The sequence below is a fragment of the Anguilla rostrata genome, chromosome 13 (genome assembly GCF_018555375.3).
Source record: "Anguilla rostrata isolate EN2019 chromosome 13, ASM1855537v3, whole genome shotgun sequence".
NCBI lineage: Eukaryota > Metazoa > Chordata > Actinopteri > Anguilliformes > Anguillidae > Anguilla > Anguilla rostrata.
This window is the reverse complement of record NC_057945.1, coordinates 17515967-17528299: the sequence shown is the minus strand read 5'-3', so window position 1 is coordinate 17528299 and position 12333 is coordinate 17515967. Positions and strand designations below refer to the sequence as shown.

General features: G+C 47.2%; 1 protein-coding gene across 1 annotated transcript in view; it reads left to right on the top strand.

Annotated features, from left to right (window-relative positions):
• The window catches only part of megf6b (multiple EGF-like-domains 6b), a 43242-nt gene that overhangs the window by 22228 nt on the left and 8681 nt on the right, over window positions 1–12333 (top strand). Inside the window, exons 6-24 of the mRNA XM_064306248.1 lie at window positions 370–492; window positions 2097–2222; window positions 2938–3060; window positions 3790–3912; window positions 4426–4563; window positions 4866–4988; window positions 5478–5600; window positions 6024–6200; window positions 7866–7997; window positions 8103–8231; window positions 8312–8440; window positions 9030–9164; window positions 9382–9516; window positions 9815–9940; window positions 10183–10314; window positions 10686–10814; window positions 11126–11257; window positions 11601–11729; window positions 11992–12120. Of these exons, the coding sequence (XP_064162318.1) occupies window positions 370–492; window positions 2097–2222; window positions 2938–3060; window positions 3790–3912; window positions 4426–4563; window positions 4866–4988; window positions 5478–5600; window positions 6024–6200; window positions 7866–7997; window positions 8103–8231; window positions 8312–8440; window positions 9030–9164; window positions 9382–9516; window positions 9815–9940; window positions 10183–10314; window positions 10686–10814; window positions 11126–11257; window positions 11601–11729; window positions 11992–12120 (2493 nt within the window). The remainder of the gene's footprint in view (window positions 1–369; window positions 493–2096; window positions 2223–2937; window positions 3061–3789; window positions 3913–4425; window positions 4564–4865; window positions 4989–5477; window positions 5601–6023; window positions 6201–7865; window positions 7998–8102; window positions 8232–8311; window positions 8441–9029; window positions 9165–9381; window positions 9517–9814; window positions 9941–10182; window positions 10315–10685; window positions 10815–11125; window positions 11258–11600; window positions 11730–11991; window positions 12121–12333) is intronic.

Sequence of the window (12333 nt, the reverse complement as noted above, 5' to 3'; positions counted from 1 at the left end):
TTCTTTGTTCCCTATAAAAATTAATTTAAACATTACTTGCAATACCTTAAGGCACTGTTAATGTGAAACCTAAATAACTGGCATTTCCTTTTTTTGTTAGTTTTGTTTTTGTTATTATTAGGGCCAAGTCAACAAAGGGGGTCTTTACATTTTTATTGTTCTAAAATGTAAAATAGATTCAGTTTATGCATTTAATTTATAATTGTAACTACACACCTTAACAGACAGTCCCAGGTGTCCAGTATTTGCCTGTCTGTCTGACAATGTGAGGTTTTGCTGTCCTCTGCTCCAATGACTTTTTTTTCCCCCTCTGAAGTCATGTCAATAGCCATGTTAACAGCAGTTCTCCTCACCTGTCCCCTCCTGCAGATGTTGACGAATGCCAGGTCCACAATGGAGGCTGCCAGCACACGTGTGTGAACACCAGGGGCTCATACCGCTGCGAGTGCAACGCGGGGTCACGGCTGCATGTCGACGCCCGCACCTGCATCGGTGAGACACGCCCGGGTCACTCGGGTCAGCTTTACCGAACCTTAAATGGGTCCTTCTCCAGCGTCCTTTCTTCCACCGCCGGTCTGGAAGCCTGGGGCCGGGTGTGGTCATAACACATATTGCATTGATTTCATATGAAAATCCTTGATTACACTTGAAACTATGCGAAAAGTTTAGTCACAGGGCGATTTGACGCCATCACACTTATACTGTACGTACCGTAGCACATGGATTAAGCCATTGGGGTCTTTGCAGTAAACCACATCAAGTTCAGTATGAGAACAGGGAGACAGATGTGACCATTGAGTGATTTGTGACATGGGTCACGTTTGTGGTTTGTGCACGCAAACTGCATGCACAGGTTAACCATACTGTTACTGGTGTAAAGCTCCCCTTTTCTCTAAATATATTTTATACTTTAATATTAGAATCTTATTTCATGGGAAAGAGGTGAGACAAATGTATTTACATATTTATGATTCATATATGTTATTATTTGGCAGATTATCTTTTGGATTAAATTGAAATTATATTCAACATTTTTCTACATTCATGAATACCTTCAATGTGATTTAAAATGTGTACAATCTTGACAACTTCTCATGCAAAGTAATGTTCTCTTTAAATCTTGAATTCCTCTCATTTGAAGTGAGACAAGTCACATTTTATTACCACTTTTCCAGCTCATCTGATCCTAATCTTGGAAAAGAGTGGTGACGTGTTGTTTCTTTAAATAAAAATGACAGCTCATGACGGGTCCAGGCTATAGTAAGCCCTGGTGTGGCGACTGGAATGGGACGGACACAGGAAGGCTGCGTGCACGCCACATGCTATGTTCACCGCTGGCTGACCACACAGCCAATCACAGAGGACATGCAAATGACTGTCATCGGCAGAGCCCCGTGCATATCCCACATACCTGCTTTTCAGGGTCAGATACTGAATGACCCTTATAATGCGCTGAGATATTTGAGTCTGGAATATGGATAGGTAACAGCAAGAAAAATAACCACCTGCAGCCTAACAAGCGGCAAAACATGCTCATGGGAGAATTACTGTGGGAGGGGTCACAAGCACTCCTACCCTGAGTATCGTCTGGAAATTTCTTGACATATAAATCAGGAATGTGTGAAATTCATTTACTTCTGGCAAAGCACATGTCTGAAGTGTACAAAGAAAATCTCCCAAAGCAAATTAAATATGTAATTCAGTACATATTCATTATATATAAAAATGTATTAGAAATGTGCTTTTTATTTCCTTGAAACCCTTGGAACCCATGAGTTTTGTTTGCTTTTCCTGTTTTGTTGTGTGTGTTTACTTGCTTTCACTGAGCATAAGGCTGAGAGCAAACATGTTTAAATATTTCATTTCTTTTCCTCAGTCCATCTGTCTACAATAGCCAGCTGGCCTGGTTTTCCACTGGTCTATTTTTCGATCTAGTCTGTCTGCCTGTGTTTTTCAGCCTATTTACTAGTCTGCCTGTCTGTGTCAGTCTGTCTATTTACTGCACAGTATGTGCCTTTCCCGTCTCTGCTATTATCCTGCTACCTGTTCTGTTCATTCATGTTTTCACTTGTCTGTCTGTCCGTCTGTCCGTCCAGCGGTGCACTCCTGCGCGGTCAGTAACGGGGGCTGTGAGCACGTGTGTGTTCAGCTGACCCCTGCACAGTTCCAGTGCCGCTGCAGACATAACTACGAGCTGGCCCAGGACAGCAAGCACTGCACACGTAAGTACACCCCCGCCCCCCTGTCCCGTGTGCTCTACATAACATTATACATTAGACTTACTGCCACTCACACACAGCACTGACAGATTTCTCTAGCACACAAGATCAATGTGATACAGGTATTAGTCAAATGTAAATACACTTGAAGTGAGCTCCACTGACACCTGACAACTAAAAATGCAGCTAATCACCTGATCAGGACTAATAAATCTTGTTTCACTGTTCTCTGATCCAAGACAAATATGCTGGGTCAACCTATTATTAATATTCAGACCATCCTTTTTAAAGTATTCTTTTTTGTCATGAGGATGAGTATCAAGAGTGCTAACCACAGATATGGATAAGGCACTAAATACAACAGACATTTTAGCTGTAATGTTTATATTCAGGGCTGGTTCTAGGAAAAGGCGACCAGGGTGGTCAGGGTGGTTGCCTAGTGTGACATACATCTGGAGGGCGCCAAACAAAGGGGAAGAGTCTGAAATTGCCATTTGCATTTGTGTGTGTGTGTGTGTGTGTGTGTGTGTAAGGACTGTTGTAACAGTATACAGTAACCGTATATGTGCGATGATTTCAGTGAGTGTTGTGTATCGTTGCAGTACGCAGTGAAGAGTAGAATCGAGTGTGTGTGTGAGTGTGCGTGTGTAAGGACTGGTGTACTGTACAGTAACAGTATGTGTGCAGTGGTTTCAGTGAGTGCTGTGTATCGTTGCAGTGCGCAGTGTGTGCGAAGAGCAGAATGGAGGCTGCATGCACCGCTGTCAGAACGAGGGGGGGCGGGTTCACTGCGACTGCCACCCTGGGTACAGGCTGGCTGCGGATGGCAAGGCCTGCGAAGGTGGGGCACCCGTCTGGCATGAGCACAGCCATCACATGACTCACCACCTTTCATCCTGCCAACTACAGCTGCTCAGTGTCACCAGGCCTGTCCTTCTGGAACATTCTTTCACTACTGATGTTTTCTGCCATTTTTTGTATTGGAAAACTATTTAAGTTATCATGAGCACTTTTCAACTATCATTATATGCTATGCTGTGAATGTATATGCACTGTATGATATAATATAGGTATGGGATATGGCCCACCAATCCATAACTTGGTTCATAGCACACCTTCCTAGTTCAGAATGCTTCCGTTTTCTTGTTCATTATTACATTACATTACATTACAGGCATTTAGCAGACGCTCTTATCCAGAGCGACTTACACAACTTTTTTACATAGCACTTTACATTGTATCCATTTATACAGCTGGGTATATACTGAAGCAATGCAGCTTAAGTACCTTGCTCAAGGGTACAACGGCAGTGTCCTTACCCGGGAATCAAACCTGCGACCTTTCGGTTACAAGCCCAGTTCCTTACCCACTGTGCCACACTCCGTCCTACTTGACTTGACTTGTTCATAAGTCATTACACATCGATTGATATTATTATGTTGTTTTTGTACATAGTTCTGTCATAATTAGCATTTAGGCTTCATATAGCATTTTGTAAGACTGCCGTTCAGTACTGTGGATACATAGCTGTGTGCGTGTGCGTGTGTGTGTGTGTGTGTGTGTGTGACAGACATTGATGAGTGCCAAACAGGAGAGGCATCCTGTGCCCATGGCTGCCGCAACACTCGCGGCTCCTTCATTTGCACCTGCGACCACGCCTACGAGCTGGGTGCGGATGGCAAGCAGTGCTACAGTGAGTCCCCTCCCGTGTATACACACACGCACACACACACCTCAGCAGCACTGCCCGTCAATCACATACACCGTTCATTTACATTACACATTATTTTCCAGAGCAGCCTACACAGCTTACGCACTTTACATACAGTCCAATTATACAGGCAGATATTTAGTGAAGCAATTCAGAGTGAGTGACTTACTGAAGGGTACAGGAGCAATGCCCCTCCTGAGAAGTGAGCCTAGGTCTTTAAGCAATATACAGTACTTCTGTCTTGTATCTATAATTTTACAAATAACAGAACTTTCACTGCCATACAGTGTACACAGCATTATTGCAGAACTACAAGATATACCCACATGTAAGTATATTATGAGTACATACATACATAAGACATGTGTAAGAAATACGTACTGTATCTTTGCAGTGCAGTTGGCAGCAGTGAGACAGTGTCTGTGTGTCGGTGTTATCAGTAATAGACTGTGTGTATAGCAGTGTGTTTCCAGTCTCAGCGTGAGTCTCTGGCAGGGATCGAGATGGAGATCGTTAACAGCTGTGAGGCTGAGAACGGTGGCTGCTCTCACCACTGCCAGCACTCCACCAACGGGCCTGTCTGCAGCTGTAACCACGGCTACCAGCTGGGAGACGACTTGCGGACATGCGTGGGTAAGCAGGGAGTAGCACAGGAGCCTGGGCGTGGGTCTGGAACCCGACCCCAACCGCGGACCCACCGAGAGCAGTGCAAGCTGACCCTGTTTATATACTCTCACAGCTATAATCACACAGCCTTTTCTTATGTTACTGGAAGCCAGATGTTAGCAGTTTCAGCATTAGGGCTTACTTTCACACACGACCACTCATACCTCCACTTCCTGTTTCACTGCCCAGAATAAACCCCAGTCCTGTCACCCTGTGTGTACCCGTTCATGTACATATTCATATTTGGGTATGCATGTTTGTTTTCGCAGATGTGGACGAGTGTGGAGCGGGGAATTCTTGTTGCGAGCAAGACTGTACCAACTACCCAGGGGGGTACGAGTGTTACTGCAGGGCAGGATATCGCCTCAATAAATCTGGCTGTGGCTGTGATGGTACGATCCAAGTTTGATTTGTTCTGACAGGAATTGCTGTCATCACTTTCATAGTAGACCTTAATCGTCCGCACATCCAAAATTGATGTTTATTCATTTTGGTTCTGTCCCAATATATAACGTAAAACCCCTCACTTTAATCTTCCATAAACTCTGAATAAGATAAGAATGAGCCATATTCATTTTTGGTGTTAGATGACAAGTGCTGTAATGGTATTGACACTGTGTTCTGGTTATGGTGTCAGCTATGGTGTTGAAATGAAGATGCTGTTGACATTAAGCTTGTAGCATTGTCACCCTGGCTGTTTGGTGGAAATGGTATTGTTGACTTGTTACAAAAGTGAGACTCACTGAGTTGTGGTTACCATAGTAACACACTTGTTAGTCTTGGTCACTCTGACCCTGGCTATATCACGGTTGCATTCTCCTTATGTGGAGCTATGATTGCTGTTCATTGGTCACGATGCCCGCGCTCACTGTGCCGTGCAGACGTGGACGAGTGTCTCTCGGAGAACGGGGGGTGTGAGCACACCTGCCAGAACAGCGCCGGGTCCTTCCAGTGCTCCTGCCACCGGGCCCACCGCCTGGACGAGGACCGGCGCTCCTGTCACCGTGAGTCCATCAGGCCCTGCTCCAGCCCCGTGCCCTGCGGACTCCAGTCAGGGAGTATGGGCAGTCTCGAGCATTCTCCTTCTTTACAGTGTGCACTGCCGTCACACCCCATGTGACCTAGATGGCTAAATATGGACCAGTTTGCACTGTGTTTGAAAACAATATGACATACCAGGTAACAGCCAATTTAATTAGCCATGAGAAAATTTGACAGTGTGTGTAGCATTCAGTTAATTCTGACTGAATTGAATTCAAATCAGCTTTTGTTTCCATTAAATATGCATTTGAAAAATACTGAAATACACAGTAATTGATAGGTGCGAAACCAAATAACATTTTTATACCAATGGGCTCAGTGAACAAGACAAACACTGTGATTATTGTACGGTATTATTGCATTAACTGTATTAATATAACCTCCAGCACTGGAGGGGGCAGTAGAGGCCCTGGGCAGTGCCATGGAGGAGCCGGACAGGCCCCGGCTTCAGCTGACCCTGCTGCAGGACTCCAGCCATGGCCCCGGGCGCTATGGCGACTATGAGGAGGAGCCAGTGAAGCTAGGAGATCTGCGAGCAGAGAGCAGCCTGGCAGAGAAGTTTGGTGAGTGAGCAGAGAGCGAACGGCTCATTAAGGGGAGTCTAAGCCACTGTTGCTCATTAGTAGGTGCTGATTAGCTACATTACATAGCATCTGTTTAGCAGTCTTACGCAGAGCAATTTGCAAAATAAACTACATAACTGCGTTCAGTAGGTTTATGGGTTTAGGAGTCTTTATTACTTCAGAAAAGGAAATGAACATTTAGAACCAGTTAAGCCGGGCACCCACCGCACGCGTCGCGTATGCGTCGCGTAAACAGCAGGGCGAAGCAGCACGGCGCGACGCGTAGGGTGTCTCCACTGGTTCCGTTTGTGTCGCGCAAAGGCTTGCGTAAAAGCTATATATTCCTAGTAGCTCTCGCAGTCTGCAGTGGGCTTTTACATCGTGTATTTCACGTTTGTTCACGACTGTTGATTATGGGTTAAGTGAATACTTTGGTGAGAGACCTTTTTCAGTTTGTTAATTTGGTAATATTTCGTTAACTCGTAAATAGCCTACGTGAGAAAGTAAACGCTTTCAAGAAGTACCATAAACTTAAATCGCAACGTAGCCTGCATAACAATCAATCTCAAACTGTATTAATTTATTTGCTTGGTTAACAAGCGTGCCAATTTCATGAAGAATATGTAATGATCATAATAATAATAAATAATCCGTAATCAACCATTGGGAATTCCCGTGTTGTCTTGCCATTCACGTCAAAACATTTATAGGATCAGATTTAGTAAAATCAGCTAATCATGAAAAAGTCAGTAACAGTTTTAATCTTGAAGGGATATGAACACCACAACGCCATGAACACCGGAAGCTTTGAAGTACAAGTGCAATAAAGGCTTGCTTACAACTTCATTTATAAAATAGGTGCATTTTCATCGGCAAGACCACTAAATAATCTGATTTTTTAAAGCTCTGTGGATTATCTGATTTTTATTAACAAGCCCTTTTTGAAAGCACGGCGAACGAAGACATCGGAGAAGTCAAATAGGCTGAGCAATGGTTGGTTAAAAACTTCCAATACTCGAGCTAACAAACCGCTGCTCGGTGCATTCCCTTTTACGTCACTCAATAGCCTACGTCTTTCTGTGGTGTATTTTCAAATTTACCCCACCCCCTCCGCAAAATAAGACAGCGAAACTAAGTTTGCCTTTCCCCCAGGTTCCAGTTATTTATTTATTTTTACAAAACGAAAAGGCTTGTATTTTTTTAGCTGCTTAAAAAATATCTGGGAGGTAACTAGGGACACACCCCCAGTAATATAAGAATGAAATATAAATCAGAGCATGTATACCTAGCATTTTAGAGCATATTTCTGTGTATAAACAGGCCAACGTGACGCGCGACAAGCCGAAAAAATAGAACAGAAGCGAAAAACTACGCTTCAGTTCGCTTGTGTCGCGCGAGCTTCGCAGCCGGTACGCGACGCGTTCGCATCTGGTGGAGACGACGTCGCCCGCTGCCGTTGTAATAACAGTACTTCAACTACGCTTCAGTTACGCGCGTAATACGCGCGTAGTGCGCTCGCGGCCGATACGCGTGCGGTGGGTGCCCGGCTTTAAGTGGTGCTGCTCAACCCTAATATTAGAATAATTAGCTGCCCAAACATAGTCAAATAACTATCCAGCCTATTGAGGGATTTGGCTGTCTTTCTCTCTCTCTATCTGGTCACAGTTTGTCTAAACCACACCTTTGGCCATGACTGCAGCCTGACCTGTGAAGACTGCTCCAATGGGGGGAGGTGCACTGAGGGGCGAAATGGCTGTGACTGTCCCAATGGCTGGACTGGAGTCATCTGCAACCAGAGTGAGGGTCACACACATACATGCATACACGCACACACACACACATACAGAGTCCTTATAATTGACCTCCCCTCCCCCACCCTTTCCCCATCCTATGACATCACAGCCTGTCCCGAGGGGACTTTTGGCAGGAACTGCTCCTCGTCCTGCCTGTGTAAGAACGGCGCCCCCTGTGACCCAGTGACGGGGATCTGCCGGTGCCCACCGGGAGTGAGCGGAGACCTATGCCAGGACGGTGAGTGGGAGCTTTGAGCGCGATGCGTGCAGGAGTCAGGCAGGCGGACTCACACAGGCCCCTCCCCCTCTGCCACGCAGGCTGTCCCAAAGGCCTGTACGGGAAACAGTGCAACAAGAAGTGCAGCTGCGCCAACAACGGGCGCTGCCACCGCACCTACGGCGCCTGCCTGTGCGACCCGGGGCTCTACGGGCGCTTCTGCCACCTGCGTGAGTCACGCCCACCGCGCTGTGCCAGGGGGCATGCCTTCATTCTCTCTCTCTCTGTTCGGTCACTCTCCTTCTTTATTCTATCTCCCTCTTCATTCACTCTCTCTCCCTTTTCATTCACTCTCTGCCTCTTCATTCTCTCTCTCTCTCTCCCTCTTCATTCTTTCTCCCTTTTCATTCACTCTCTGCCTCTTCATTCTCTCTCTCTCTCCCTCTTTATTCATTCTCTCCCTCTGTGTCTCACCTTCACTTCCTTCAAACACTGTATGGTCTCTCTCTGTCCTCTTCTGATTTTTTTCTCCTCACTCTTTCTCTCTCCTTCTGTCTCCTTTTCTTTCTCTGTCTAATGTAATTCCGATTTCTGTTTTTTGACACCTTTTTAAAATAAATGTGACTTTTCGAATCAGAAGTTGCTCATACGTGTTTGATGATGTCATCAGCCCGTCTGTCTTTGTCACTCTCTACTGTTTCTCTTCTGCTCTGTGGGTGTGGCTCCCTAGGCCCTTTCCTCTCTTTCTCTCTCCTCCTTGTTCTGTCTTTCCATGACTCCTCCACCGCTCCCTCATCCCTCCTCCTCCCTCACCCGCAGAGTGCCCTAAGTGGGCGTTTGGGCCCGGCTGTTCGGAGGAGTGCCAGTGTTTCCAGCAGAACACCCTGGAGTGCCACCGTAGCCATGGCACCTGCATCTGCAAGCCTGGTTACCGTGGAGAGACATGCAAGGAAGGTAAGTACAGAAAGCCACAGGGCTGTATTACAGATGTACACTAATATTAATGCTAATGCACTCACAACTACATCAGTGCCCACTAAAACTCTACTGACTACTGCTGCTGAACTCACAGTACAGCACTCACAGTTACTCCTACTCACTACTGTGTACTACTCTGTACTGCTGTCCATTGGATGCTCAGTAAAATGTTTCCTCCCTTGATATCTCCCAGAATGCAGTGTGGGATTCTACGGGCTGGGCTGCAAACACAAGTGCAAGTGTCCGTCGGGCGTGGTGTGCAATCATGTGACCGGAGACTGCCAGCGTCGGTGCCCGGCTGGCCGGAGAGGGGAAGACTGTGATGAAGGTGGGTGCAGCCCTGCCCAGCGCCAGCTTAGATTGAGCAGTCTGACGCGAGCAGGGCGCGGGGCGGGGGGTGTGTGGCTTCCGGTGTGTGTGTGGCTGCCGGTGTGTGTGTGGCTGCCGGTGAGTGTGTGACTGCCGGTGTGTACGTTTCTGCCGTTGTGTGTGGCTGCCGGTGTGTGTGTGGCTGCCGGTGTGTGTGTGGCTGCTGGCGTGTGTGTGGCTGCAGGTGTGTGTGTGGCTGCCGGCGTGTGTGTGGCTGCTGGTGTGGACTCAGTCTCCTCTCTCCGCCTCTCTGACAGACTGCCCGGAGGGGAGCTTTGGGGAGGGGTGCACCCACTCCTGTGACTGTTCGGGGTCACTGTGTGACAAGGTGACCGGCCAGTGCCAGTGCCCTGCAGGGACCACCGGGGAGCGCTGTGAGAAAGGTGAGAGGGAGAATCTGGCAACATAAATGTCATGTTTTTAGACATTAAATAAATTATGCAGTAGCACATATAGAGGAAATTATTGCCATAAAATTGTGTGTGTCTAAACCTCTGGCATTTCTCTCTCCCTGTCTAAAATTCAAATTCAAAGATAATATGCTTTGTTGAGTAAAGAAACTGTCAAAGTCATTATCATTATTAACATTACAGCTAAAGCTCTCTCTCTCTCTCTCTCTCTGCAGTATGTTCAGATGGTTATTGGGGGCAGGGCTGTAAGGAGCTGTGCCCAGCCTGTGAGAATGGAGGAGTGTGTGACAAACAGAACGGCACGTGCCACTGCCCTCCTGGCTACATGGGCAGGCTGTGCCAGAACGGTGGGTACCGACGTACTAACGAATCAGATCACAGCCTGTCTCTTGTTTATCTGCCTGCCACGCATGCTATGTGCTCATGTTCACATTGATGTCAATGCGAATGTCCAGGCTAATTGTGTGAATGTGTGTATTGTTTGACCGTGTTGTGTATTTGTGGATATGAACAGTGACTGAGCTGAATACCCGTGTGTAGTGTGTGACTGTGTTGTGCACATGTGTTTTCATGTTTGTAATTTGGAGCTGTGCTATATGTCTGTGTGTGCTGTCTGACAGTGCTGTATTCCGTCTCTATGTGTAGTGTTTGACTGAGTTGTACACATGCATTGTCATATATGTCTGTGTGTGCTGTCTCTCTCTGTACCCGTGTGTAGTGTGCCCGGCCGGGCGGTTTGGCCTGGGATGCCAGCTGAGGTGTGTTTGCGAGGGCAGCGGGCGGTGCCATCCTGTCAGCGGGCGCTGTACCTGTGGCCCTGGCTGGACCGGGCACAACTGCAGGAGAGGTGGGCGGTGCCGCAAGTTAACCCTTTCCATGCCGAATAGTGGGAAGTCAGCATGCATTAACCCAGCAGTCAAACCAACCTGTAGCCTTCTCTTTTCAAACAGCTGAGCTTAAACAGGGTTTGATTAGTACTTGGATACGAGTTTAATTGTATTAAAAAATGTAATTGTATTACGAATGTGCACTGCTTTCTCAGTCGACCCGCTTGCTTAAACACACTTTTTAAATGTTCTGTACTGCATAGTACTGCATAGTATCAGAAGGAGAGTTATGTCTCATCCTGTAACGCATGCGCTGTCGTTTCCATGGTAGCGTGTGACGCCGGTCGCTGGGGGCTGGGCTGCGCCAGCGCCTGTGACTGCAGGACCGGTGACGGGGGTTGTGACGCGGTGACGGGACAGTGCCTCTGTGAGCCCGGCTTCAGCGGGACCCGCTGCCATCAGAGTACGTGTGGCCGACTGCCTCTTCTACCTCACACCCTGCAGAGCATGCAGGAAGTATCTCAGGACTGCAATATGGCGATACCATGTGACCAATTTCACCCGTGATATCTATTCATATAAAATGCATTCCTGCGCATGGATGGTCTCGGGTCGAATCCTGATAGTGCCACAGTGACAGTGATTTGGAGGAGAACTGTGGATATCTATGCTCTCCCGAATCCGCAGTGGGGTTCGCAGCATGATTACATGGCTGCGGTTGCAGGTGATTGGGCATTCCAAATTATGGAATTATCCTCATCTTCTCTCCTATATCTAACCCCCCACCCCCCCCCGCGCTGCCACAGAGTGCCCGCCGGGCTCCTTCGGATCGGGCTGTCGGCACAGATGTCAGTGTGACAACCAGGCAGCGTGTGACCATGTGAGCGGCGCCTGCACCTGTCTGGCAGGCTGGACCGGAACTTTCTGTGAGAAACGTAAGACCTCATCATTGACCCTATCAGAACAGATCCTACAGTAACACTCCCTATATTAACACTGACCCTGCAGTAACTAACTCAACACTAACACTATCACTCCCTATATTAACACTGACCCTGCAGTAACTAACTCAACACTAACACTATCACTCCCTATATTAACACTGACCCTGCAGTAACTAACTCAACACTAACACTATCACTCCCTATATTAACACTGACCCTGCAGTAACTGTAACCCCAGCCCTGTGTCCTACAGCCTGTCCGCAGGGCTTTTTTGGCCTGGAGTGCCGGGAGAAGTGTTTGTGTCTGAACGGAGGGCGCTGTGATCACCTGACAGGGGCGTGTCTCTGCCCCGCTGGCTGGGTCGGCCCACAATGCAACCTGAGTGAGTCAAACACACTGAGCAGTCAGCACCGCAAGTACTCACCAAATACTGTAAACTGCAGATTGACTAAGTGATGCTCTCTAAAAAACAGAAACAAAACCAGGGGGACAGTGTATTATTGCTTTCAGAGAAAAATGGCAACACTGAAATTGCCATATTAGGTGATTCTAGCTCAAAACTACTAAATTCACAGAGCCCATTCACCTGGCTGAT